Below are 27,724 nucleotides of genomic sequence, written 5' to 3' on the forward strand. Positions count from 1 at the left end.
TGCCCGGGGCCCTAGCTACTGGCCAAGGAGGAGGGTACAAAAGCACTGACATGCACAGTCTGGAAAAGAAAGCCAAGGAACTCACTGTCCTATCAGCATTTCCTTTGTCCAAGTCAGATGCATACAACAGGCTCCCTTTGCAACCGCTCGCTGGCCACGGATTCCCCGTGATCGAGGAGCTTGGAACTAAATCATTCCCAATGCTCTTATACATTTTAAATGTTCCCCAGTATTCCTTTTTAAGGATATAAAGTGAAAGATCTAGAAAGTGAAGGATCTGACGCTGCTACTTATTGTCTCTGTGGCCTTGAGAAAATCTCACTTAACCTCCCTGGGCCTCCGTGTACTGGTCTGTAAAATGGGCACAATAACCACATGAGAAATGTGAAGGGCGTCTTCTGTACATTAGCTGACCCACATTAAGTACTCGGTAAGTGGAACGGCTATATTGTTACATTGTTATTTGCTTCTGTTTTATTTTCTACCGTTACCACTTCCTTGCAATATTTTTATGGCCATGAAATGGTGTGTGTGTGTGTGTGTGTGTGTGTGTGCGCACGTGTGTGTGTGTGTTATGGCCATGAAATGGGGTATAATATATACCTGCCCTATTTCTGGTACTGAAAAAGACGGCATGCTATGTCCCTATGCCCTTAAGTGCAACTTCAGTTCAACTGCGAATCTAAGAGGTCAAAGTTAGTATCGCTACAGGTAGATGAGGACACCCTCTTATCACAGGAGAGCTGAGTTTTCCTGGATAGCAGAAGACAGCAAGGGGGCTGGGAGCTGGACCCTCGGTGCTGGGGTCTGCTAGCTGGGCTCCATTCAGAGTGCGGGGAGGGCGGCTGACGGGCAGCCTGGAGTTGGACGCATTTTCAAAGTTTTTACTTAGTTTGTTTTTCTATCCAGCTTCTTTCCAAACAGAAATTCTGAAGTGGCCTACAATAATACACATATTCAGAATAGAGTGTTTCTGTACCAGAAGTCAAAAAGCAAAGCTACAAACACTAGGGAAACAACAGATTTTCATCCAAACAAGAGAACTTTCGAGAGTAAAAGTCGGGGTGGGGGGCAATACTAAAAACTGAACTAAAGTGAGACACAGGACTGTCTTGGGACAGTTGACTTGGGCCTGTCCCAAGCTAATGAGGACACACGGCCGCCCTGGTGGAAGGGGAGGAGGGGCCCGTGAGGCAGCTGCAGTACCGTCAACGGTCCCTGGGCTGGGCCTTTGCATCTGGCGCGGAGCTTCCCAGCGGCCAGGGAAAACAGGCAATAAAACGTAATGCACAATCTCATTGAAGAAAGAAGTATACCTTTTCTCAAGGGCCATCAACTGTCCCATCATTAAATATACTTTTTATTCAAATATTAAAGACGATCTTGAAAACAGGAAAATACTGCCCATAAATTACTACCCTTTAACCTGGTCTGTGCAGAGACACTGATCTGCAAAACTGTCATCACACTAGACTAACTATCCACCCAACCATCACACTGCACTAACTACCCACCCAACCATCACACTGCACTAACTACCCACCCAACCATCACACTGCACTAACTACCCACACAACCATCACACTGCACTAACTACCCACCCAACGACACACTGCACTATCCACCCAACCATCACACTGCACTAACTACCCACCCAACCATCACACTGCACTAACTACCCACACAACCATCACACTGCACTAACTACCCACCCAACGACACACTGCACTATCCACCCAACCATCACACTGCACTAACTACCCACCCAACCATCACACTGCACTAACTACCCACACAACCATCACACTGCACTAACTACCCACCCAACGACACACTGCACTAACTATCCACCCAACCATCACACTGCACTATCCACCCAACCATCACACTGCACTATCCACCCAACCATCACACTGCACTAACTACCCACCCAACCATCGTACCATGAACATTTTCACATTTCTACATAACATCCGTTCCAGTGCATTTGGATGGCTGCATAAGGTCCCATTTGATGTTCCACATCTCCTTAATCGGTATCCTACTACTGACAAATACATATAAACAAACACCGGTCATCGTGTTATTTTCACGTCTGGCTTGTCACGTCTCTAGACAGTGCTGTAACAGAAGGACAGGTAGGCTACTGCTTAAATTATTTCCTTAGAATACATTTCCAGGAATGAAGCCACTGAGAAAGCATAAACATTTTCATTAATTCTGACAGACACTGCTCAGTGGATTTCCCAGTGAGTCACCCCAGGACTCGGCAAACTCTGGTCTGCAGGCCAAATAATGTTTTAATGGGACACAGCCTTGGGCATTCATTTTCGGATTGTCTATGGGCACTTCTGACTGAGTTGCAGGGCTACAAGAGAGGCCATAGAGCCCATGAAGCGTGAAGGATTTTTCACTTGACCCCTGACACAAGACATCTGCCAACTCTTTAAGTTACCTTACTATGCGTCCCCACCAGCAGTGCGGGCCCAGGCGCGGGGCACACTCTAACGGAAGTGAATCACGTGGGACCCCACAGAGAGGTCAGGGAGAGAGAGAACAGATGTTTGCTTCCTCAACAAAGGTGTAGTATGTGTCTGCGGCAGAAGCCACAAGCTAACCACCAAAACCCACGCTCGCTTTCTTCCCCAGGAATATGGGCCCGGCTAGGACGTGGCTTTCTGGCTTCCCTCCCCCTTCCCCAGCCTTTGCAGCGAGGTGTCGCCATTGGACGCTGCTCTCGCCAGGCTGGGAGCGGAAGTGAGGTGAGCCAGTTGGGGCCCATTTCCTAAGGAGAAATCTCGAGTCTGGGCTCCCAGCCTTGATCTCCACCTTCTGAACCACTGTTTTTTGGAGTCTCCGTGGAGCAGTAACTACGACCTGACACAACCTAGTGGCAACAGTCGGGTGTCGTCACCATCAAGCATGGGGTGCGGAGTCGGTGGGCGGGCAGGGAGGAGGAAGCAGGTGTAACAGGCATGAAGGCCACTGACCCTCGTTAGGGCGTGGCAGAACATCTGGTGAAACTGCGGCCTACGGTAACTTTGAAAGCGTATCACATACCAGTAGCTCGAAAGAAAAAGCTGGATAGAACAAAACGTGAGTGTGCACGAGCTGCAGCTTGGTGCATCCAGCGAATTATTATTATTATTATTATATTTTTTGAGAGAGAGAGCAAATAACTTTAAATGAAATATTACATCAAAGATGTAAAATGGAAACTCATGCCACGTACCATAGAGAATGTAACGGGGAGACTAATTATGATGGAAAAAACAAAACTTTTTTTAAAGAGAGAGCGTGTGAAAGGGAGCGCGAGCAGGAGAGGAGCAGAGGGAGAGAGACAGACTCCTCAGGCCGACTCTGACCCCGGTGTGGTGCCCGATGCAGGACTCCATCTGTCCACCCCGTGATCACCACCTGAGCCGAAATCCAGAGTCCAGACGCTTAAGAGACGGAGCCACGCTGGCGCCCCAAACTAGACAATTTTGTTCAATTCAAGCTGGGTACTCCTGCCTGCAAAAGGCTTTCAGGCCAACGCCTATCTCGTCTGCTAGAATCTGACATTAAAAACATTCCCATCTAAGTAAACACTGTGGCTTTCTCTCCTTGAACTCAGAATGATGAAAAAAGAATTGAGAAAAGAAAATAATCGTCTTATGATATGATTGAAGGTTCTTCATGTCTGTGGCCCCTGGGCTCCCAAAGCCCCCTGGGACGGCAAACAGCAGGGAGACGTGTCCAGGGGGACACATGTGACTGACCCGAGGGAGGCTGGACAGGCTGGCAGCCTGTCCTCCAATCTCGAATCTCCATCTGTCGTAAAACGAAATTTTTAAAATTTCCAGGGGATGTTGGCAAACAAGACCGAACACGGCTGGAGGACCAGAAATCGTGGAATGTGCGGAACAGCTGAAGAAAGGATGCGCAGATGGAAGGTACAAAGCCCGAGTGGTTCCCGACGAGGGATGCTCCAGAAGCGGACCCCGAGGATGCCCAAGGCCCAGAGCCAGTGCGGGCTGCAAGCTGGACGACTGGCCGGCATTCTGGGAACAGAGCGGCCAGGTGAGTCCTCCCACCCCATGTCCACACCAAGCACCGGGGAGCCCAGGCATCCGCCTCCAGGAAGGAGTCACGAGGGCAGGGACCTGGACCAGAAAGTTGAGGCAGTGAGGAGGCAAACACCCAGAAAACCAGAAACCAATGCACCTCTCTCGTCACAGCAACCCTGAGTCCCTTACAGGGATGTGAGGAAGCTAATGACTTATCAAATTACATGTTAAAACTAAAAAATTTGACTAAAAAACTAAAAAACTGTGTGATAAGCAGAGTAATAACCATCTTCCCACCCCCCGCCCACATCCTAGAATCCGTGGATTCCTTTCTTATGTGGCAGAAGGGGATCTGCAGATGTGATTAAATTACAGACCTTGAGATGGACGAGACCTGAAGGATGTGGGCGGGCCCAATTTTATCAGCCGTAATCCCAAGTGACCTTAGAAGAGGAAGCGGGGAGGGTGAGAGGCAGAGAAAGTGATATGATAATGCAAACACAAGTCAGACAGCTTGGAAGATGGTCCACCATTGGCTTTGAACATGGAATGAGGGGCCACAAGCCACAGAATGTAGGCAGCCTCTAGAAGGTTCTAGAAGAGAAAGGACGAGAAGAGAAGGCAGCTTTCTAGAAGCCTCTAGAAGAGACAAGATAATAGCTTCTTCCCCAGAGCCTCTCAAAGGAACACCAACACCTTGGTTTTAGGACTTCTCACCTCCAGAACTGTAAGACAGACAATAAATTTGTGTTATTTTAAGTTCATTCAGTTGGAAAAAGAAATTCAACTGATGGGCTAAGTAAATGAATGCGTACAAGGAAAAAAATTCACAAGGTGAAATTTTCTCTGAAGACAAAGTAAAAAGAACAGAGATCTAGAAAGCAAGAAGGAAAAGATGAGCCAAAGAGAAAAGACACATTTTCAACATCTAATAGGACTTTAAAAAGAAAAAATCAGAGAGAATCAAACAGGCTACTTAAAGCATTAAAAAAAGATCTCCCATCACTAAAAACAGTATGAGTAATCAGATTTAAAGGGTCAGTGAGAACAAAGGGAAGGGAGGGGGTAAACCGATCTTCTCGTAATTCCAATAGACTTGCCAGGAGGGAGAGACAACTCCACAGTTACAGTCAGAGACCTCAACACCCCTGCCTAAAAATGAATAGAAAAGACTAGACAAAATAGCCACGAGGTACAAGTGATTTGAACTACGTTATCAAACAATTTGACCAAACTGGCATTTACAGAACCCTTCGCCCAACAAGAACAGAACACAAACGCATTTCAAGGGAAGAACATTTACAAAGATGGACCATACCCTGGGCCATCAAAAGGAAGTTTCAAAAAATTTTAAAGGTTAAGAGTCACTTATGGTTTGTCTCCCTCCCAATCCCATCTTGTTGCTGGGGGGAGGGGGGTTGGGAGAAGGGGGGGTGGGGTTATGGACACTGGGGAGGGTATGTGCTTTGGTGAGTGCTGTGAAGTATGTAAACCTGGCGTCTTCTTTGAGAAGACAGGGAGATTGATGCATCCAGAGGTAGAGAGAAGACACAAATTTTCTATCAGAATCGAGAACAGTGGCATCACTACAAAGTCTCTATCTCTCATAAGGAAAATAAGGGAATATATAAAAGACTTTATGCAGTAAATCTGGCAACTTAGGTGATATGGACAAAGGCCATGAAAGACACAAACTGTATGCCTGGGGATAAAAATAAATGTTTATAAAAAAATAAAAAATTAAAAAAAAATTTTAAAGGGTACAAGTCATACAGAGTCTGTTATCTAAGAAAAATAGAATTAATTAGAAACCTAAACAGAAAGATATGGAAAATCCCCCAAACATATGGAAACTAAATAATATATCTCAAAATAAACCATGGGATCAAGAGGATATCAAACATGAAACTAGAAAGTATTCTGAAGAGGATGAAAATGAAGACAACATACCAAGATCTATGGGATGCTGCTAAAGCAGTGCTTCGAGGGAAAAACCAGCACTCAACACACAGATTGGGGTGGACGAAAGGACTCGGTGACCTCAGCTTCTACCTTAAGAAATGTGATGAGGAGGAGCAAGCAAATCCAAAAAAGGAAGGAAATAATAAAGATCAAAGTGAAACTCAATGAGCCAGAAAACAGCAAGTGACAGAACCAATGAAACAGAAAACTGGTTCTTTGAGAAGACAGGGAGATTGACGCATCCAGAGGTAGAGAGAAGACACAAATTTTCGATCAGAAACGAGAACAGTGGCATCACTACAAAGTCTCTATCTCTCACAAGGAAAATAAGGGAATATATAAAAGACTTTATGCAGTAAATCTGGCAACTTAGGTGATATGGACAAAGGCCATGAAAGACACAAACTACCAAAGATCACTCAGGAAGAAACAGATAACCTCAACAGCCTCATACCTACAGGGTAATTTGATTTGTAGTTAAAAACTTTTGCACAGGGAAACATTTATTTTATAGAGCAACTTTAGCAGAGAAAGCTGACAAGCACTGTGTCAACCAGGTGGCCAGCAAAAGCATCGATACAATTAGCATCAATAGTAATGATTCATGTTGATATCCGGAGAATGGCGCTTGGCCTCTGTGGCCTTCCAATTCCACACTCCCAATTCCATATCCCCAGTCTCATCACTAAAAAAATATCGACAAATCTCAACTAGGGACATTCTACAAAATACCTGACTGTGACCCCCCAAAGCTGCCAAGCTCTTAAGAACAAAAGAAAGTCTCAGAAACTGTCATAGCCAAGAGGATTATAAGCAGATATCATGACTAAATGTAAGGTGGTGTCTTGGATGGGATGTTGGAACAGAAAAAGGACATTAGGTAAACACTAGAAAATCTGAATGAGGTACAGACTTTAGTTATTAATAATGTATCAATACAGGTTCACTGGATGTACCAAACTTGTAAGATGTTAATAATAAGGGAAAAAAATAATAGGGGAACAGTTTGGAGTATATAGGAATGATAAGTACTATCTCTTCAACTTTTCTATAAATCTAAAACTATTCTAAAATTAAGTTTATTTAAAAAAAAACCTTTCTCACAAAGGGTTTATCCCATGAATACAAGACTGCTTTAATTAATTTCACATAACTCACCACGTTCACAAACTAAAACAAAAAACACATTATCTCCACAGATGCCCAAGAAATTCATTCCTAATAAAAGCTCTCAGCAAACTATGATGGGAAGAGAATTCAATCTGATAAAAGCATCTATGAAAAACCTACAGCTAACATCATACTTAATTATGAGATACTGAAGGCTACCCCCCTCTCATATCAAGAAAAAACTAGCAGGTGCACACCAACTATTCTATTCAACATGATACTGGAGCTTCCAGCAGATGCAAAAAGGCAACAAAAATAGTTAAAGGCATCTTGACATCCATTAAGTCTTTATTTGCAGATGACATGATCCTCTCTATAGAAAAACTTAGAGGATCTACAAAAAATCTGCTGAAACTAGTAAGTGAATTCGGCAACATGGCAATGTAAAAGCAGGTACAACAAAGGCAACAATCAACAAGCAAGTACAACAAAGGCAAAGTCAACAATCAACAAGCAAGAACAACAAGGCAAAGTCAACAATCTATAGGAAAGACCAACAGATAAAAATCAGCGGTATACCTACACAGTAGCAATAAAAAATTGGTCACTGATATTTTTTAAAAATGATGTTTCAAGTCACATGAAAAATATGAGGTACTGGGAGACTGATTTAAAACTGTGTTAAGTCTTATCTGCTAAAAAACAGCAAAGCATGGCAGGATAAAAATTAAGAAAACTGAAGTGGAAAATAGACTGTGTTCAAGACTGGAAAACTCCATATTGTTAAACTGTAAATCCCCACTAAATTGATTTATAGATTCAACCTCAACCAAATCAAAATCTAAGCATGATTGCTTTTAGAGAAATTGAAAAGCTAATCCCATAATTCACATAGAAAAGCTACTAGAACGGCCCAAAGAGCTTTGGGAAAAGACCAACATTAGAGGACTAACACCACCCAACTTCAAGACTTAGGATGAAGCTAGAGTAACCCACTATAAAAAGTTGAATGACAACAGGCACGCAATGGTAGTACACAGCATGATACGGCTTGAGTATTATTTTTATTCTCGTAACAGCATAAATAATTGATAGAGGATATAAAAAGGGAAGTTACCACTGAGGCTGCAGAACTGTTAAAAAAAAAAAAAAACTAAAAGGATCAGCAGGAGACCACCATGTGGAAATCGCAAAGACACATACCAGATCCGAAGAGATGGGAAACCAGTTTCCACGACTCTTAATCCCAACCTTGTCTATGCTACAGATGGGTCAGGAGATGGAGATCAGAAAGGGTTTTTAGAGAAACTTCTGGAGAGCCTGAAGGAGGGTGGGGGGGGGGTGTTTATGTTCTTCCCTATTTCACATCAAGTCGAGGGAGACTTTCAAAAAAGACCCATAAGAGAGCTTGAAATGTGCTCCCTGGAGCTTTAAGAACAGAAGCAGTGGATGGAGAAAGAGAGAAGCCAGCTCCCATCTCTTTGCTGACACCGATCTTTCCCCTACAACAGGCCAGAGTTTGAGGAGGGAGAGCCCAGCTTGAAATCAAGATCCTGCAAACATACACTCAAGAGCGTGGAAGATGTCCATTACCCAAGAGGAGCCAGGTAAGTCACGGGGCTGCCCACGTCTTCACCAAGTAGAGGCAGCATTTAACATAACAGGGTGGGGTGGGGAGTTGTGCGTGGTCAAAATGATGGTACCACGAGGAAAACAGTGATTCTGAGTAACTTGGAGGAGGAGGGAGGGGGGCAAGTACACGGGAGGCTGAGGACGGGGAGCACAGTCTTCATTGCCGTCTCAGGAAACCACAGATATTACCCCAAACCAAAAAATTAAGAACTAGCAATAAAAGCGTATCATTTAGAACAATGGAGCTAAATACCAAACAAAGGGTTGAAAGTGGGTTCTTCTGGGAGCAGGAAATGAAGATGGGGAGAGGGCAGAAAGGGAGACAGCTGCTTTTCATTAAAAGCCTGGTAGCAGGGGCGCCTGGGTGGCTCAGTGGGTTAAGCCGCTGCCTTTGGCTCAGGTCATGATCCCAGGGTCCTGGGATCGAGTCCCGCTTTGTGCTCCTTGCTCAGCAGGGAGCCTGCTTCTCCCTCTGCCTCTGCCTGCTGCTCTGCCTGCTTGTGTGTACCCTCTCTCTCTGGCAAATAAATAAAATCTTAAAAAAAAAAAAAGCCTGTTTTTTTCTTTCTGGAACTATATGCATATTAGTTTATGCATATAGTTAGTATATGCATATTAGTATATGCATATTAGTCCCATCATTTTTATTTTTTAATTGAAAAAAATCTCAAAAGATAACAACAGTGTTAGAAGAAAATCCCACAGGCAGGTGTGTTACAGGAAGACAGTTTGAAATCCTATACTATATGCATATTAGTATATGCATATTAGTATATGCAAATAAATAAAAGCATATTAGTATATGCAAATAAATAAAATCTTTAAAAAAAAAAGCCTGTTTTTTTCTTTCTGGAACTATATGCATATTAGTTTATGCATATAGTTAGTATATGCATATTAGTATATGCATATTAGTCCCATCATTTTTATTTTTTAATTGAAAAAAATCTCAAAAGATAACAACAGTGTTGGAAGAAAATCCCACAGGCAGGTGTGTTACAGAAAGACAGTTTGAAATCCGTGGGCAAATAAGTGAACTTCGACTTCCGTCCCGTACAAAAACTAACTCAGAGTAGGTCATGGACTGAAATGTAAATGTGTACAACTCTGGGGAAAAAGCACAGGAGAACTTGTTCAGGGACAGACAGAGAAAGCTCAGACTTGACACCAAAAGCGGGATCTTAAAAGGAAGAAATGAGAAACTGAACTTCACACCACAACTAAAAACTCTGATCTGTTGAAAACCCTGTTAGGAGAATAAAAAGAAGCTACAGAGTGAAAGAAAACATTTGTAACCACCGATTCATCAAAGGACTTATATTCAGAATATATAAAGAACTCTAAAATCGTAACAGTAGGGGCCCCTATTAGGCTCAGTTAGAAGAGCAACACATTCTTGATCTCAGGGTCATGCGTTTAAGCCCCACATTGGGTGTAGAGATCACTTAAATAAATAAAACTTTAAAAAAAAATGCAACTATAAACTGGAGGTGAAAAACCTATGAGTATCCCCATATGTAAAGACTGCGAATGAATCAACACAGCAAAGTAAACAACTGACAGGAGAAATGAATACACAGACAGACAGTTCAGACCTAAGAAAATACAAATGGCAAACAAAACTACAGGGGTGGGGGGGGGTTCCTCTCGACTGGTTATCCCAGAAAGGCAAATTAAGACTGAATACTCTTTTTTACCCATGAGTGCTTGGCAAAAATGGAAGTCAAATGACCCGGGTACGGGCAAACAGGCATTACTACATCCAGAGTAGCGCGCCGCATGGGAAGGTCATCTGCAGCAGCTACTACCGTTTGACATTTGCATTTGCTCTAACTTCCAAGGAAGACATGCCCGTCAGCCCACGGAGGCAGACCAGTACCTGCTTTCAGCAAGTAACGGGAAACAGCTTTGGTGTCCGTTAATAGGGAAATGGTATATATAATGGAAAGCTATGAAGCTGTTCAAAACTCGGGGAACAGAGACAGATCTATAGGCCCGACACGGAAATAACTCCACGCAAACCATACCCCACATACGACCTTGTATTTGACAACCTGAAAAAAAGTCTAAAACCATGTATATACACTGTCTGTAGACGGGGCAGGGTTCGTACCAAAGTGCCAGTTTTTGAAACCTGACCTAAGTATCCCAAACCAGGAAGCTGGAAAAGGGGCATTCCTGAGAGGAGCGGGCGGTGGGATTCACCGAACGACCAAAGAAAAATATTCGGGGTCTCAGGCGGAATGCAGCAGTAAGCAGAGGCTTCTGGCCACGCCTCCTCCCAAAGTACTGAGCCACACAGAATGGTCATCTCACCTGGCGTCTTTGCTGTCGAGGCGGCGGACACCCCATTGAGCTCACTGGGACTCCTCTTGATGGGCCGTGGCTTATACTCTCGTCTGGGGACACTGGATGCCGCTGATATCCTGAAACACGCATATGAAGACCAGTCAGACGTCACATGGAGAACGCCACGGCCCCAAGTGTACATTTCTGTGCTGCCTGGGGGAGCTTACGAACTTGGGGGAGAGGTGGTGGTCGGGAAGGGTAACTTATACGTGCTGGTTCGCAAGTAGCTCAAAGTGAAAGGTGTGATGTCCCCGGTGTAGTTTTTCAGCTATGTATTTGAAGGGAGGGGGTCCTCTCACGGTCTCTGAGGCGCCTGGGAGGGTCAGGGTCCTACGGGGCACCCAGCAACACCAGCTGCCTTTTCTCCCTTGTGCTCACGGAAAGAGAAAGATACACAAACGTGCTCGGGTGAGCACTGCAGGCTTCCCGCACCCCCCACCACCAAAAAGAGTGGAGGACCGGCCACACCTGAGAATTCTGCCACCGATTCAAGCAAACCTGCCTCTAAATGTATCCATTCTCATCATCCCAGGTAAAACAATATTCTGTTACCAAAACTGGTCAAGAATGGGGTCTTTTTTTTTTTGCCCCATTATATTAATGGGGTTACTGTGCCTACCACCTGTGAGAGTACTGATTTTCAGAGAAGTACAGAATACGTCATCGTTAAGGCCCGAGGGCAACAGCACCTTTCTAGGGTCACTCAGAAGGTATTTTTGACTCAGTCCGTCTCCAAGTCAGTGCTACGAGCCTGGCCTGCTCCCTGGCCTGGTGGAAGAGAAATGCATCTTCTTCCCAGATAGTGACATACTTTCTGCATCATCTGCATCATCTCACACTTCTCCACATCCCCACCCACTGACGAGGACCTATAGGCCATCGCTGCCCCAAGCTCCGGCTCTCAAATCGAGATTGAAGCCGGGACAACTCTGCTGCATGAGCAGCTCCGTCTGGTCGCCCTGAACACAGGTCACAGAATACCTTCAGGGCTGTCGCACACCCAACCCTGAAAGCCAGCCAAGAAAATTCAGAACAGAATGGGGCGGTGGGAAGGGGTGGATGGAGGGACAGGCGGACGGAGGGACAGACAGACGGAGAGGCCGGCTGGGGTGGAGGCCCTCACCGCATCCGCAGCTTGCTCTGTAACTCCTGCAGGATCTCGGTGGACTGTCTGTGGTAGTCCAGAGCTGCCTCTACAAACACGGCCAACTGGCTGACTTGTTCTACCTGTGGCAAAAGTGAAAAATTATGCCAAGGCCTGGGTAACGTTCCGGGAGAGCGTGCGGGGACCAGCACCAAGGACCCGACCTGGCTTTGCGTCGTCCTCGGCGCTGGTCTGTTTCACTTCCTGACTCTTGGGAGATTTTTATGCTGGGAAGTTCATGGGCCTGAGCACAGGGGTGGGAGCTAAAGGCTTTCTAATGACATGGGAAGCCAACACTGAGTCAACGAACCCCTTCCTTCGTGAAACGTCTCTACGGGCATCTTCTAAGTCAGATCAGGAAGCTAAGTAAATAAAGCTGTCCTCACCTAAGAAAGGAAACAGGGGCGGGGGGGGGGGGGGGGCACCACGGCAAAGACTTGGCAGCTCCCGCTGTGTCTCATTGCTGTCCGCACAAAATCACGGCCATGAACATAACAGCTGAGAGGAATGACCTCTACAGCCGCTGGCCTCTCTCATTCCCTTGAATCGAGACATTCATGAGATGTGTGACCCGATCACAGCGGACGGAAAAGCTGAAGTAGAAAAGCTCTATGGCATGAGAAACCCTGCGAGACCGGGGGGTGCGTGGGCGGAGGAAGACATGTCTCCTGTGGGGGCTTCCTGGCTTCCCCCGCGCGCCTGAGCAGCTGCTGGAGAAAAGCAGGACTCACGACGCTCATGTCGGCAAGCCTCGGACGCAGGACCTCTGGGCTGGGGTGATCAGGACCCCGGCAAGCGCCCCGTGACCTCCCCCTCCAGAGAAGGACACAAACCAAAATCAATCCCCCCTCATCCGTCCAAAGCACCCCCAAAGCCTATGCGTCATTCCCACATGCTAAGCAGCTTGAGGACAGACTTGCCCCAATTATCACCCCCCACCCACGTACCACGTGGGACCAATCTTCAAGACCCAGGCTGCTTCCATCTGCTGCTACAGACCGTGCTTCGTCTGCCCTCACGCTTGCTTCCCTTCGCACGCACCACTTGAAACACGGGTTCAGCGAGCACTTACGACCCACAGCATCCCACTGGTGACCCGCCGTGCTCTGCATCCGAACAGGAAATCCCACTGTGCTGCATTCACTTTGCCACGCTTGCGGGGTGGGAAGAGCACCAAGCCTAGCCTTAAATTCCCCAAACCCGATAAACACAACAAAGACAGCCAGGCCCCTCGGAAATTCTACAGATTTCTTAAGGTTCACCTCTCTGGCTTTCCCTGCCATGGCCCAGCGCGACCACAGCAGAATCTGCAGCAGCAGGAAACAGGCTCCCCGGTGGGGCAGGGGGTGGGGGCGGCGGGCTGGGTCCCAGCTGAGCCCCACCTCGCTGCCTTGAGTAAAGCCAACTTCTATTTTAATGCCCACTTTGAAATACATTTGACATTTCTCTTTTCAAAGGAGCAGTGAGAAAATGAATATTCCTGGAAACACACGGGGAGGGAAAGGTCGCCAGCTCTCCTGTCTGGGGGCCTCAGACAAGTTCTGTACCCTGGAGAGGCATCTGCCACTCTTCGGTCGTTGGCTGACTTTGGGAAGGAAAGAAATCCCAAGGCCCCTTGGGAGAGAACAGCAGCCCCGCACAGTAGGTGCTCAATGCAGCCTGGAGGAGAGGCAGTACTACACTGCAAAGTGCTTGCTGGAAGCCACGTGGTACCACAAGGGGCTCACGTGCTGGGCAGGAAACGGAGGCGTCCGGCTGTCCCCGGGCCATTAGCAGCAAGGTGTGCGTGGGTGGTCTCTGCTTCCCAGACCCCGGTCAGGATCAACCTCCGGACAGGCAGAACCACAGCAGTGCTAAAGCCAGGCCTTGCGAGCACCCGTCTGGAAGGCAGAGCATTTCTGTGCAGGCCACAGCGCTGGATCTGGCCGACCTGCCTGCTGACTCGGGGAAGGTCACCTGGGACGTGAAGACAGCGGTAACTCTGCTTCCGGCCAGGACCGGCACCGCCCCTTGGCTGGGGCCACCTTGGGAGCAAAGTGGGACCAAGCACCGTAGAAGGGTTCACACCACGCACACGGCGCTTCCGGCTCAGGGTAAAGGGCCCTCGCCGCCAGGATGGCTCACACCCGGCCAGGGGCCCGAAGCAAAAGGCTCGGACGGCCCAGTAAGCTAGAGGAGGACCGGGGAGGGGCCTGGCAAGTGGTGGGTGAGGATGAGGAAGGTACTGGGGTAGGAGGGGGTCATGGAACCAGAAAGAGCTTGTGACGGACAGAAAAAGGGCCTCCAAAGACGCCCAAGCCCATGTCAAATCTGTGGCAAGAGAGACTCTGCGGGGGAGTTAAAGGTCCTGAATTAGACGACGACCGGGTTATCCGTGTGGCCCGGTATCATCACCGGGTCCTACGAGAGCAAAGCAGGAAGGTCAGAGTCCGAGAAGGAGGTCCCTGAGGGGAGGCAGAGGCAGACATATGAGGACACCCGGGCTTTGCGGCAGACGCCACACCACTCCGGGCTTCCTGGCTCCCTTCCCTGCGGCAAGACTCCGTGTCTCTCCGGGGCGCCGGCCGTGGTGCTCTCCACTCGACGACCCTCTCGTTAGCTGCAAACCCACGGCTGATTACGCACATGTGAGGCTGCTGGGGGTCCGGAGCCCTTGCGGATGGAGGCAGAGCATTGACGTCCCCGTATTGCTGTGGGCTGTGGCCCCAGGGACACTTGAATTAGATCTGGGCCACTGGGGTGACCCAGAGACCAAGTGCAAAGGATCTGGACTGAACCCAAAGGAAGGACGTCTCTGAGGACTGCATCATGTAGAAAGGTCCACTCTCCGCAGGTTATGGAAGCAGGGAGCCAAGTAGAGCAGGGCAGCGAGGCACACCCTGAAGGACACAGCACGAGGAGAGAGGACAGGGTTGGCAGCAGGTAGCGCCTGCCCCCAGATGCCCGAAATCTGCAGCGTGCCTGGTGTGTGAGGATAAGGAAACGCATCTCTTCTGGAACTCGATAAGCTGTCCGTCCCCTCTCACAACGGAAAACGACACATTTCCAATATAGGGAGCATCAATTTGAACTGTGGTTGTCCAAGTTGTTCTCTGGTCTGTCCTATCAGAGACCTCCACTCCTGCACTCTTCGGAGAAGACAGAAGTCTGGGCACAAACAGATGTCTTTGCTAATGGGGTGAAAGCTTTATTCAGTGTTTCTGAGGAAGTCGGAGCAAGGCAATTAACTCAGTGACCTGGGTCACAGCCCCCTGGGCTTCCGTTCTCCACTTCACCTTCTTAAAGTTAGGTTTCCTGCACAAAGTTGGTCACATGGTGCCTGACACATGTAGGTCAAGTGACTGTCCAGAGGCAAAGAGCTGAGCAGAAGTGAGACCACATCAGAGATCAGGTGGTCTGTTCCTCGTTGGGTGCCTTCTCTCCAGGAGCCCAGTTTTTCCTAATGTACCGTGTCGTGTGTCACCAGTCCCTTGAAATGACAGTGATAACGATGGTGTTGGACATGCCCTCCGGTCGAACAAGTCTGCGACGCTCCCCGCTGCGCCCTGTCTCAGGAATCTCTTCGAGATGAATTTCTCCCATTATCACATGAAGACTCTTGGGATCAGAAAACCTAGTTCTGTCCATGTGAGGATCTGTCAACTCACTTGACTGTAGAGACGTTATTCGTGCGACCTATCGTGTCCCATAGAATGAATTTTGGAAAAATGCCCCTTGGCACCAATGGAAAGAACCCAGGAATCTGCAACCCAGAAACCCCACTTGCTGTGGGAGCCCAGGGACAGAGAGAGGATGCCCAGGCAGGAGGCAGCTGTCCGTCCTCACGGGCCTGGAATGGGGGTCTTCTAGGTGCTCTCTCGGGCGCCTGCCAAAGTCAAAGACCTACATTCTGTGAGGTCAAGGGGAAGGGATAAGCTCCCCGCAAAGACAGAAGGAGGGGGTTAGCAGGCCTGCACGGGGGATATGCTGTTCCCAAGCAATGGTGAACACGGTAGCCAGCCTGCTCCATTTCCTGCTCCCCCACCTCAGAGTGGACTGTGGTGGGCACAGGGGCCCCTCTCCTAGGGGGAGCCCCGCCAGTCCCAGCCAGGCATGTCCCAAGGGCTCAGCCACAGCCCTGTCCTCCGGCGCTCCCGGGAAAGCTGGGGGACCCAAACACCTGCGGGCTTGCGTCTGCGCCGGGAAGAAGAGGCTAACCGTGCGAGCGAGAGGTGGAGATGCCCAAGGCCTCCAATCCGGCCGTGACGGGCAGAACAACCGAGGACCCCAGTGTGGGGCCAGAGGAGACTTCTCTTTGCTTCTCCCGCTTGCAACTCTGCCAAACCTAGAGAGGAAGACAGACGCCAGTCTCCTCAGGAACGTCGGAGTGACCGATTCGGGTCCCTCATGTCACCCTCCTTCCTTCTACGTCACAGGGTAGGGGTGCTCTGTCGGACTGAGGGCGTCAGGGGCCCCCGACAAGCAGGGTGTCTGCACCCAGCACCGAACGGGCAATAACTGGGCCCTGCTGCCGTCTGAGTTCTTCAAGAACATGGGCTTGCAAGCCATGATCCCCTTCCCGCTCTGCCCGCCTCACGGCCCCAGGGGGGTCCAAGGTCTAGATTTCAGGGCCGAGGAGGCAGCAGGAGTCCCACCACAGGCCCAGGCCCACGTGGCCCACACAGATTTCCAGAAGGTTCTGTCCTCTGGGCGAGGGGCCGGTAGGTGTCCCTGGTTCGGCTGTGCCTGTTTGTCTCTCTGCTGGGAGAACACAGATGTGAGGACAGATGAGCAGACGCCCCCTGGAAACCCCACAAACGGCCCGTTAGCCGGAAAACCCTAGGCAAGAGGCGGATCTCTGGCGTTATCTGGCGAAGCCGTTCTAGAGCCTTCGCCACGGCTACAGGACGTGAGCGCCGGACGCGACGCCAGCCACTCCCTGGGCGGTGACACTCTGGGGATCGAACCGTCGGTGCCCGGCAGAGACGGGCGGGTGGCACCGGGCCACACGGGCCACGGACACGCCCCTGCCCTCGCGCCACCCGCGGCGCTCTGCTTGTCTCCCTCCTCCAGCCCGTCTTCACTCCTGCTGGGGACGAGATGAGGGAACATTCCTTGGTCACTGGATGGCTTCTTCTGCCCCCAAAGCCAGCGCTGCGCAGCCGGAGGCCCCATGTCTCAGAGAGCGTCCGGAGGGCTGAGTTAGGGCGGCTTCCGTCAGCTGAGGGCAGAAGGAGCAGAAGTCCTAGCTGGACACCCGTGGTCCCTGGCATCCCCTCCAGCTCCGCTGCCAGGAGGCCTGGAGGCTTCATTCCTGCATGTTCTCATCGGTGAAAAGGGCTGCCCCTTGGTTCCAATCTGGCTTCTGTGTCCATTCCTCAGAGGGACGACCAGCTCTGACCCCAAACCTGTAGCTCACGATGGTACCAGCATCTCCCACCTGTGTCCGGAGGAAGTCCCCACAGCAGGTGCCAGACCAGGCATTAGCGCTGTCCAATCCCCTGGACAGACCTCCCATGTTTACCGGGGAAGTTAGACCCCTGGCCACCTTTAGTGGCAGGCTCAGCTCCTGGAGGAAAACCAGCCGTCCCGAAGCTTCACTCCCCATCCAGGGCCTCTTCACCAAGAACACAGCAGGCACAGCTGGAAGGGGCCGAGTGGCAAAGTCAGAGCAGGAGCTGGTGACCCAGAGACAGCAGGAAGTCAGGGCTCGGAGGGCTGCAGAGCCCCTGGGACTGGCCTGGGTGCAGAGAAGAGCCGGGGCAGGGCTGAGAGCTCCGCGAACGCCTCCTCCCCCCATGCCCTGGTTCTCTGTCTTTCCCCGAGTCACCTGCTGTTGAACCCCAAACACCGACCACCTCCCTATCCACCTGTCAGGTCCGAGGGCTGAAGTGGAGATTTTCTAGACCACGACTCATCCACAGGACTGCCAGGCCACCTGGGTATGGCCCAGACACGCCGACACAGCAAAGGTCAAGAGAATGCCCTTCTGGGTCTGACTGCTGTTGCCCCGAGAACAGGACGACGGCAGCCTTGCGAGTGTCCTCCACTATGAGCCCGTGAAGGGGGGAACGGTGAAAGCAGGTGCCACCCCCGGCACCATGAGTCACTCAGCAGAGGGCCCCTCGTCCCTGTCACCATCACTGCCATCACCGCCAACCTCTCGAGCGCCGCGCTGGCCTCGCCTGCAAGAATCAGCAAGCAGGGGGACCGGCTGAGTCCAGCAGCTAAAGGCGGCACGCGGAGCCGAGGGCAGAGAAAGGGAAGGAGCCGAGCTCCAGGGCGGCTCAAAAGTCCTTAATCGTCTTCGGATTCCGGTCTCCTCCTACCTGCGTGGCTGGCTTCCAGGGGCTTTGGCCATAAGGCCATCCCCGAAACGAGCCGGCACCACCTGTCGGGGGAGGCGTGGACCCTGCCCGGAACTGAGGGAGCAGCCCAGGCTCCCCAGAGGTGAACGGGGGTGCCCTCCACCCCAGGAACCTCAGGGGACGCACAGCAGTTCCCTGCGGGGCTGGAGTTAAGATCGAGCTCTTACTCCTGCAGGGGCGGGCTGGGAGGTCACTGTCGGCGCAGGGACCAGGGACTGAGTTTCCCTGAGGAAGGGAGCACTCCTGACTGCTGCTTGACCCTGAAGGGAAAGCAGGTCTCTTGGGGGAACTTCAGAGAAACTGAAGCAGGCCCTGAATGGAGGACTTGGCAAAAAGCCCGTCATCATTGCGCTCCGTGGAGGAAGATGCAGGCGGGGCCGTCCGCCTGCCCGACACACGAGATTCGACCTCAGTTTAAATCTGCGCCGAACACTTCGAAAAATCAAATACGACAATCTGAGACGAAACAAAACCAGAATTGCCAATGGCTTTGGGAGTTTCAAGAGAAAACTGGTATTTTTAAGGGGAAAGAAACAAGCAGGAAAAACAGAGCCGAGGGCCCCCTGTCTTCCCATTTCCCACAAGATGTAAAAAACCTTATGATAAACTACTAAAAGGAGCAGCACAGCAAAAACAACTTTTCCCCACGCAGGTTTTGTGGACGTGGGGAATTTTCCAGACTGTTTTCTCCAGGATCAACGTCTTGTCAACACTGAACGTAACACCCCCACACATCACCCCAGCACACAAAAGCTGCTCATACATTTTGTTCGACGGGACTCGGAAATGCGAGACCCTGATACGCCTCTCCGTGAGCTACCAGAAGCAGAACATGGGTTTGCAGATAAATCAATCCTCTGACTTGTCTGCACAGGTTTGAAAGGTCAACAAACAGGGTCCAAAGCTAAAGCTGGGCCAAAAAGGCACCGGGCATTGCCAAGTCCAAGTTTAGGACAGGGACAAGCAGGTGGCAGAAGACTCTTCCCATCAGGCAGCAACAAACGCCGAAGGCCTCATCCTTGAGGCAAAGGAGGGAAGCCTCCAGCCTTCATGCCGCCCGTGACCGTGGGGGTGACCGTGCCTCTTGGGTACCATGCATCCGGCTTCCCGTAGACACACAGAATAAAAGCTGGTGGGAATCACAGTGTGACGGATGAGTTTAAATGTACGAGGGACCTGTGTCAAGGCCCTCACGCTGGCCGAGCTCACGACCACCAGCACTCGGGTGTAGCTGAACGGAGGCCACACTCTGACATCCTGAACGCTCGCGGTGACGGAGCATCAGAGCACGGTTCCTCCACAAAACCACCACCTCGCAGAGTGCCCATCTCAGTCTCAGCAAAACCGCACGTCACCCCACGACATGGGCCTTCCCTTCCCCTGCAAACCCACCAGGCTGTGGCCTCAAGTACAAGGCCCAGTTGCTGTCTAATTCCCGAAATCACCCCCTCCCCGGGGCTGCCTGCAGCACACCGTGTTTGAGTCGGGACTTGCCAAATTTCTGAAGCAGGAGATAACGGCTATGGAAAATTCCAGAACTTTTGTAAACTAAGGCTCCAGCACTTTTCCACATGTTGGTCCTAGTCATATAGTCAAGGCTTTTAATCACATTAAAGTCTCCTGTTTGGTTTAAATACTTACATCATTTTCTAAAAAATTAAACATGCTTCTTTCAGCCAACTCCTTTGACTCTTCAAATTTTTCTACCGCTTGTCTGACTTCTTCATCTGGTATCTTACCTACTCGCTTCTTTTTATAATCATAATCCAGGCGGCGGCCTTCCAGCTTTTTCAGGTGGTGCTGAACGAGACAAAGGAGTCTTTCAGAGAAGCGCACACTCAAAACACAGGGCGAAGAGACCCCTGTTGTTTCCATGAAAGTAGCCCCTGCTTTCCGTCTGCCTACCTTCTTGGGGCAGGGACACATCTTACGTGTCTGTGTGTCGCCAACATCCACTAGAGGCCACCTTTATGCAGGTCCTCAAGGGGTATTTGTGGGTGGATGGAAGGGTGGTGGGCAGAAGGTTGGACGGATGGATGTGTGGGTGGACAGACACATGGACGGTTGGACAGGTGGGTGCATGGGCAGATGGGCAGATGGAGGACGGGTGGTTGGGTGTGCCGTTGGGTAGGTGGGTGCGTGGATGGATGGATGGGTGGGTGGATGGGTGGTTGGGTGGGTGGCTGGGTGGGCAGCTGGAAGATGGGTGCATGGGTGGTGGATGGACGGGCAGATGTGTGGGTGTGTGGGTGGATGGCAGAGTGAATCAGCCTCTATATGGAACGTAAGGAAACAGCATCAGCATCAGATTCCATTGCCCAGAGTTCTGTATAGGACCCACCACTTAAGCTCTATCCATGTTCAGATAATTTCCAACTAAATTATCTACACCAAAAATAAGCGCATTTCCTTTGGCACCACTGTCAAGTCCTAAGAGGTAGATTATAAAGGCAGAAGTTTCCAGTAGCCCCTAGAATACTTCTGGGTATCCCACAGAATTCCAAGCAATGACAGAACACAGTCATTAAATGCCATCAATGAACACGCACACACAGAGGACAAACACTGACCACCTCTGAAGGGTGAGATTTCTTTTAAAAAAAAAAAAAAAACAAAAACAGGATCTCTTTAACAAAATGTAACAATTGTAAACATTCAACCTGTCCATTCACAGAATGGGCTGCTTTGTGTGGTAGGAAATGGCCCACCTCAGTCTGCGTGCAAGCAGAGGGATCCCATGTCAGAAATACCGTAGAAAGCTCAGCTGTACGGGGCAAGGGAGAGGCCCAGAAGAGCTCACACCTCTAATCCCCGGAAAACAGGTATTTGCTAGGGAACAGATCCACAAACACAGACCATCCTGCTGACGGACACTGGTAACGTTACTGTGCATTTGAGTGAAGAGCACTGGTTCCGCTTCCGGAATGAACAGGCAAAAAGAGCATATGCACAAAAAGCCAGAATCATCTTTCCTGTATGTTCTGACTCGGGGCAAATCTGGTATTCCCTCCTGGTCTCCATGTGCGGCCATAAAGCAAACAGGGATGGTGAGCCTGGCTGCTTATGGGCCAAGGAATGTTTGAAATCCATAAAACCCTTCCCGGGTCTGATCAGCTGATCGGACGGGGACAGGCTCTCCCCTGCCGGCATCTGAGGCACAGACAGCACAGCGGAGACGTGAGCAGCTTCCGAACGGGAGACTCTGAATTCCGGATCATCACGTGACTTCAGCGCAAATTGATGGTGTTTCTGCATCAAACGGCAGCTGTGGAATGAGACGCCCTCCGGATACGGTTCTGTTACACGGGGGACGCCGACACTGAAGGGCAGGTGTACTCTGCACGTCTGTCTGGTCCACGCTCACGCCCGGAGCCAGCTCTGAAGCTGGTCCAGGGCTGAGGGATGACCTCCAGAGGACTTTTGGCTCTCCCCAAGGACAAGAGCACAAGAAGAAATAGTGTATGATATGTCCCAGCCAAAGGGGGGGGGGGTCTCTTGTCTTAAGGTTCTGCGTGTGGGAAGGATGTCTTGGTGACCCCACATCCCCAGAATGGCCCTTTTCTCGAGTCATTTGTTCTTTAATAATTTGCCACCACAAACCCCATCCTGGGCCTTGGGGTCCCAGAAGTGAACAAAGCGGGACTCCTCACCCCGAGGCACCTGGTGCCCAGCAACAGGAGAGAAGCAGGGAGGCTCGAGGCACAGGCGAGCGAAGGCTCAGCCAGGAGGGAACAAAGGCTTCCCAAAACAAAGAGCATCTCAGATCTGAGAGGTGAGCACTGTGCCAGGAGGGGAGGGAAAGGAGAGAAAGATAAGGAACAGAGGGACTGCCCACAGCAAAACACGGGCAGAGAGGCTGGGTGGCAGCACTGGGGAGGGGTCGGGTGGGGGGCAGGCCCCAGAGGGAAGGAGAGGCCAGAGAATTGGGACTAAGGTGGTGGGTCTGTCGTCCACCACCACTGGGCAGCTACAGATGGTCTCCATCTAAGGCTGCCCTGGGGGACTGATGGGGACTGAGCTGAGGGTGGAGGGAGGCATGAAGCCAGGAGGCAAGGGCTCCTGGGCGGATGTGTCCAGATGTTAAAGCAAGAAGCCAACAGATAGAAAGGGGAAGAATGGGAGATTCAGGAGAGAGGACGGAGGACATGGCCACGGATTCCAGGGCCCAGTGGAGCCCTGGCTTCAGAGGGCAGGAGGGACACTGTTTTCCTGACATGGACAGGAAAGAGAACCGGGCGAGTGAGGGGTGAGAGGGATACTGGGGGTCAGGGTTGCTGAATGTTCCAGGAGTCCCTGAATGTCCGCTTTTGTTTTTCTTTCAACCTCCCTAAAGTCCCCTCCATACCCTCCGATTTCCTTACAGATCCTAATGCCCATATAGGCACCTAGGACTCTCCATTCAGGAAATCTGGTTTAGGGCTCAAGCATTTGCCTTTGTCACATGTGATGCTGAGGCTGCTGGTCCAGGGGTCTCCCAAGGAAAGGGAACACCCCCAAGGTTCAAATAACTTCCAAGCTGGCGTGTGCTTGCCTTGCGATCACTCCTGAAGGTGCCTGGAGGCAGGTCCTCAGGGCAGGTCCCTAAAAGGGTGCCAGAAGCCAGCACAGGCTACCCCTCCAGAGCAGAAGTCCCAGCGGGGGGTAGAAGTCTCGAGGCTGTTTTCGCACATACACAAAAACTCCGCCAAGCAAGCAGCATGCGATCACTGACAGGTCCCTGAGAGCTCCCGTGCGTGCTCTGGGAGACCATTTCTAACAGTTTTCCAAACATAAGACGTCAATTCCCAGATACCGATGTCCTTGAGAAGCAGTGAAAAATAATGACTACGGGTCTGGTGCCAAGTATCAAAAGAGAGGACCGAATACGGTATGAACTTGATCATAAAAGTTCTCCTGTGAAGTTATGGTTCATTCTGGTTCGCACTTGACCTTGACGTCTAGCCGGCTTCAGTGAGATGCAGAAGGGCGGGCTAAGACCCGGCGAGCCAGGTCAGTGTGGATTACTCTCGCAGCACCACGGCAAGACGAGGCTCTCACTGAATCCCCCCAGAGGCATTCTAATGATTTTAAATACAGACCTCATTTTAAGGAGCAACAGGTAGATTTACAGCTGGAAGACTTACCCCAATCTCTTTTAGATCTTTGTCCTGCAGTAACTGAAGGGGATCAATAAAAGTCTGCTTTACGTTAATATCCAGAGAGTCCTTCACCTCCGCCAGGAGCTTCATGGATTCCCCGACTTCTATCAGCGCGTTGCCTTGAACAGAAATTGCAAACAAGAGAGGTTCTTTAGCAGAGAACTCGAGGATAATGGGGGTATTTATCTGATTCCTTCCCAAAAGTTTGTGGATGACAGTGCAAAAGGGTCCTCCCCCGGGATGGTTGAATCCTGACTCAGGAAAAAAACCCAAACAGCCACTGAGGCTCAGAGAGACCAAAGCATTTCCCATTCTGGCCACTAGGTGGCGAAAAAAACCCCTCTTTAAAAACTGGTATGGGTCTCCCCTGCTTTTTCAAAGTTCAGGCTGAACACCATCGCCTTTCCAAAACACCTACGAAGTACTTGTTTCTGGTAACTGAAAAACAAAAAAACAAACAAACAAAAAGAGGATTTTTGCCTTTACAAAAAAAAAAAAAAAAAAAGCAAAAAGTGAGAACATTAAGCCTTCGTTCTGCAGCAAGTTATTAGGGGGCAAGCATGTACCCCAAGTCATGAGAACAGCACACAGCACCGCAGCATCCAGCCGCCACGGCTCTGAGCTGTGACTGGGAGCGTCTGTGCTTTATCTTGATTTAGCCTGGACATGCAAGATGTGCCCTGAGATCTGAGAAAAGCCTAAGAGAGGTGATTCTGGGGTTCTGGTAACATCCCCGAATTTTTCCACATAAATTAATAGTCATTTCCTCTTTGCTTTACACCACTTTGCTTTACAAAAGACCTCCTAGGAATGCTCTACTTTCAGAGAGCAGGGAAATCTCCAGTTTAGTGAACTGGCACCTAGGGTTCCTTAGAAGTTGGAGAACAAAATCCCTCTTTGTAAACGATAAAAGGATTCATTCATCAGGGCTAAGTATCGACCAATAAAGGCTACAATAGGAATGAATGAACAAAACCTCCTGTCAGCTTCTAGCTACTAGATCTTGGGGTCACTCCCATATCCTTTAGATGGTTCTAAGACTCCTGACCCCCTCTGATGTCAAAGAAAGCCTGGCAGGGTGACATGGGACAGCCTTTCACCAGGACGGGCATGGTTTGCTCTTGCAACAGGGCCCGGGCCAGCCACGCACAGGCTTGGGCAGTGATTGGCAGCTTTTGCCGGATTACGCCCTGGTATCCCGGGGCCAGCTAATCCACCGAAATTTACAAGCGGGAGTCCTGGTGGCTGAGCAGAACGAGGGTGGCGGTTTCTCTTGAAGGCATCTCTGGGACAAGATGTATCAGACCAGACTATTTTTCCTGTATCAGAGTTCTCCAAATTGACCCTGGAAACATGTAGAGCTTGGTGTCTCTCAACTCTTCGGCTAGAAAAAGATCTTAGAGGCCAGCCCAAGAATTTGCATTTCTAGGAAATTCTGACCCCAATTTGTTGCCCCTACTAGTCCAGCCATGCAAAGTTCATGCACCTGCAAAACAGTGATAGCAATGAAGACTCGCCTCTATTTTTTTTTTTTAATTAACTAGATAATACTTGGTACAGGACCTTGCAAAATACAAGTGGAAACTCTTACTTTAAACTATGGCTAGCCAGGACGCCGTTCTGAACCACTGGTAGCTTCATTCCCCCTAAATGTCCTTAGCTCAGTCTCCAGAGTCTAAATCATTCCAAGATAAAGATGAGGTACCCCTTCCCAGCCTGGGGACGATCTCCTGCCCAACTGATCAGAAACAGAAGCTACTGTTTCTGGCCCCTCGGCCCCGGAATGTCAAATTCAACTTTGACAGAAACATTTTCAAATGTTTCTCGGGAGACTCCAAAAATTAATTCTCAATATCGGCCGTCACCTTGGACCTGCCGTTCCCTCCCCGGTTCAGACTTAGTGCGATAGATTCCACAAGGACGTGAGGCTCAGCCTCCACTCACTGAGGCCTCTGTACTTCAGGAAGGTTCTACCATGTGGCCCCGAGAGGAAAGCATCAGACAGTAGTCTCCTCCCCAGAAGAGTAAGCAACCTATCTGTTCCTGACGCCCTCCCGTGACCGGCTCTCTTCCTCAACACAAGTTCCCCTACACTGCTGGGGACCTGGGGAGCCAACAGATTGTCGGCCCATCCAGCCCCCTGCCCAGTCGCCGTGGCACGTGCACGGCAGGACTGGCCTTGGCTGTGAGGGCCTCCCCAGCACCCGCACTGTCCCCTCAATGGGTCTGCCTTCAGGATAAGGAAGAGGCCATCTTGTCCTCATTCACCCACGGAATACAATACAATTCACACTCTACTGCCCTGAAGGATATTGTCACCCCCTGTGACTCATGAACGTTTTAGCCTTTGGGATTTTTTTTTTTTAAGATTTTGTTAATTTCAAAGAAAGAAGGAGAGCAAGAGAAAGGGCACAAGCAGGGGGAGGGAGAAGCAGGCTCCCTGCCAAGCAGGGAGCTTGACGCGGGGCTCGATCCCAGGACCCTGAGATCATGACCTGAGCTGAAGTCCGACGCTTAACCAACCGAGCCACCCAGTTGCCCCTGGGATTTTTTTTTTTTTTAAGTTTTCAGGAGATTTTTCCCCCCAATTTCTTAGATCAGTTACTACAACCAAGTATCTGAATTCTCAATTTCCATTGCCTGCCTTGCTGAATAGCAAAAGTGACAAATTTTCCTAGAAGACGAAATCATTTGAATGTTCAACTCACCTCCAATGTATTAATTTAAAGAAATCTCAATTAAAATGTTTTTGTTTTGTTTTGTTTTTAGCAAAGGAGACTTAAAATGACTCTAGGTTTCATCTGAAAAATAAAAGGGTGAGTATATCCATGAAATGTGTGCAACAAGACAGCAAAGGGAAATTTTAGCTAAGTATATTAAAGTGTACTTTAAAGTTATAATACTTAAAATACAACACTGGATCAAAATAGGGCACAGATCTAGAAAACAAGGCAGGCTAGAAACAAACGTAAAATATAAAAATTTAGTTGTAACAAAATTTCCCTTCATTGGAGGAGAAACACTGAACTTTTCAATAAAGTATTAAAACAATTAGCTATTTGTGAGAAAGCAAAATTAGAACCCAGTTATTGCACAGTATCTTCCTGTTAAACCCAGAAGGTCAGAAATTTAAAGGTAAGAAAAGAAACATGTTTCAAAATAAAAGTATAAATGAACACTTATACAATACGGGGGCGGGGGGTGGAAGTTTTTCTGAACACAATAATGAAGCCGAAAGTCACAAAGGAAGACGTATGAGTCCCACCAGGTAAACAGTAAAAATCTCTCTCCGTTTAGGAGATCAGGAACTAAATCCCTGCCGGAGTCTGACTTCATTCACATACAAGCCAGGCAAGGAGCAAATATCCCGACCATGGGAAGAGCTCATGAACCGGGAGGGGAAAAACAAACACCTTAATGAAAAAAGAGGCAAAGGATACACATACCCAACTGACAAAAATGTCTACAAACAGGAAGGAACGCTACCTTACGCGTCATCTAAAAGGTACAGTTAAAGCAGTACTAAGAGATCAATTTCAATATGCTATGCATCCAATTACCAGTTATTTAAAAGTAAACTAAAAAAATAATCCCCGCAGTTATCAGTTGTGCTGGGAAACAAACAGAGTCTCGCTCACTCCTGGCAAGAGTATGCAGCGGGCTTCCTCTTTCTGGAGAGTTCTTGGGGAGGAAGCTTCAAAAGTCTGCAAAAACAGGCATGCTCTCAACCCAGCAATTTCATGACTCGGGATTTCATCTAAGAACATAATCTTGGCCATCCCCACAGATTTACCTATGAAAACGGTTGTTAAAAATGCTGTGTAAAGTCTTTTTGCGTAAAGAGAAAAACTCCTTAAGTGTCTAATAATTGGGATTGACGGAACGAGCTAGGACATCACGCATGGATTATTATGCAGCGTTTAGAAACAGTATCGTAGAAGAGGGATTATTTTATGACACGGATCAGGATAGAGTCGATGGGAATAAACAGGT

At 49.4% G+C, this 27,724-nt stretch overlaps 1 protein-coding gene and 1 long non-coding RNA gene across 6 annotated transcripts in view; one reads left to right on the forward strand and one right to left on the reverse strand.

The window, feature by feature from the left end:
• Window positions 1-27,724, reverse strand: part of SH3GL3 (SH3 domain containing GRB2 like 3, endophilin A3) — a 131,085-nt gene that overhangs the window by 13,619 nt on the left and 89,742 nt on the right. For all 5 annotated transcript variants that reach the window (XR_004285550.1, XM_032341962.1, XM_032341961.1 and 2 more), the window contains 4 exons: window positions 23,717-23,850; window positions 20,235-20,393; window positions 12,226-12,329; window positions 11,070-11,179 (listed from right to left, as the gene is read on the reverse strand). Coding sequence is in view for 4 of the 5 variants with exons in the window: in XM_032341962.1 (XP_032197853.1) it covers window positions 11,070-11,179; window positions 12,226-12,329; window positions 20,235-20,393; window positions 23,717-23,850 (507 nt within the window). In the remaining variant the exon portion in view is untranslated. The remainder of the gene's footprint in view (window positions 1-11,069; window positions 11,180-12,225; window positions 12,330-20,234; window positions 20,394-23,716; window positions 23,851-27,724) is intronic.
• LOC116590328 lies at window positions 10-4,945 on the forward strand. Its single transcript, XR_004285551.1, has 3 exons — window positions 10-430; window positions 2,650-2,762; window positions 3,846-4,945. It is a non-coding gene; the product is annotated as an uncharacterized LOC116590328 (long non-coding RNA).

The sequence above is a fragment of the Mustela erminea genome, chromosome 5 (assembly GCF_009829155.1).
Source record: "Mustela erminea isolate mMusErm1 chromosome 5, mMusErm1.Pri, whole genome shotgun sequence".
NCBI classification, from domain to species: domain Eukaryota; kingdom Metazoa; phylum Chordata; class Mammalia; order Carnivora; family Mustelidae; genus Mustela; species Mustela erminea.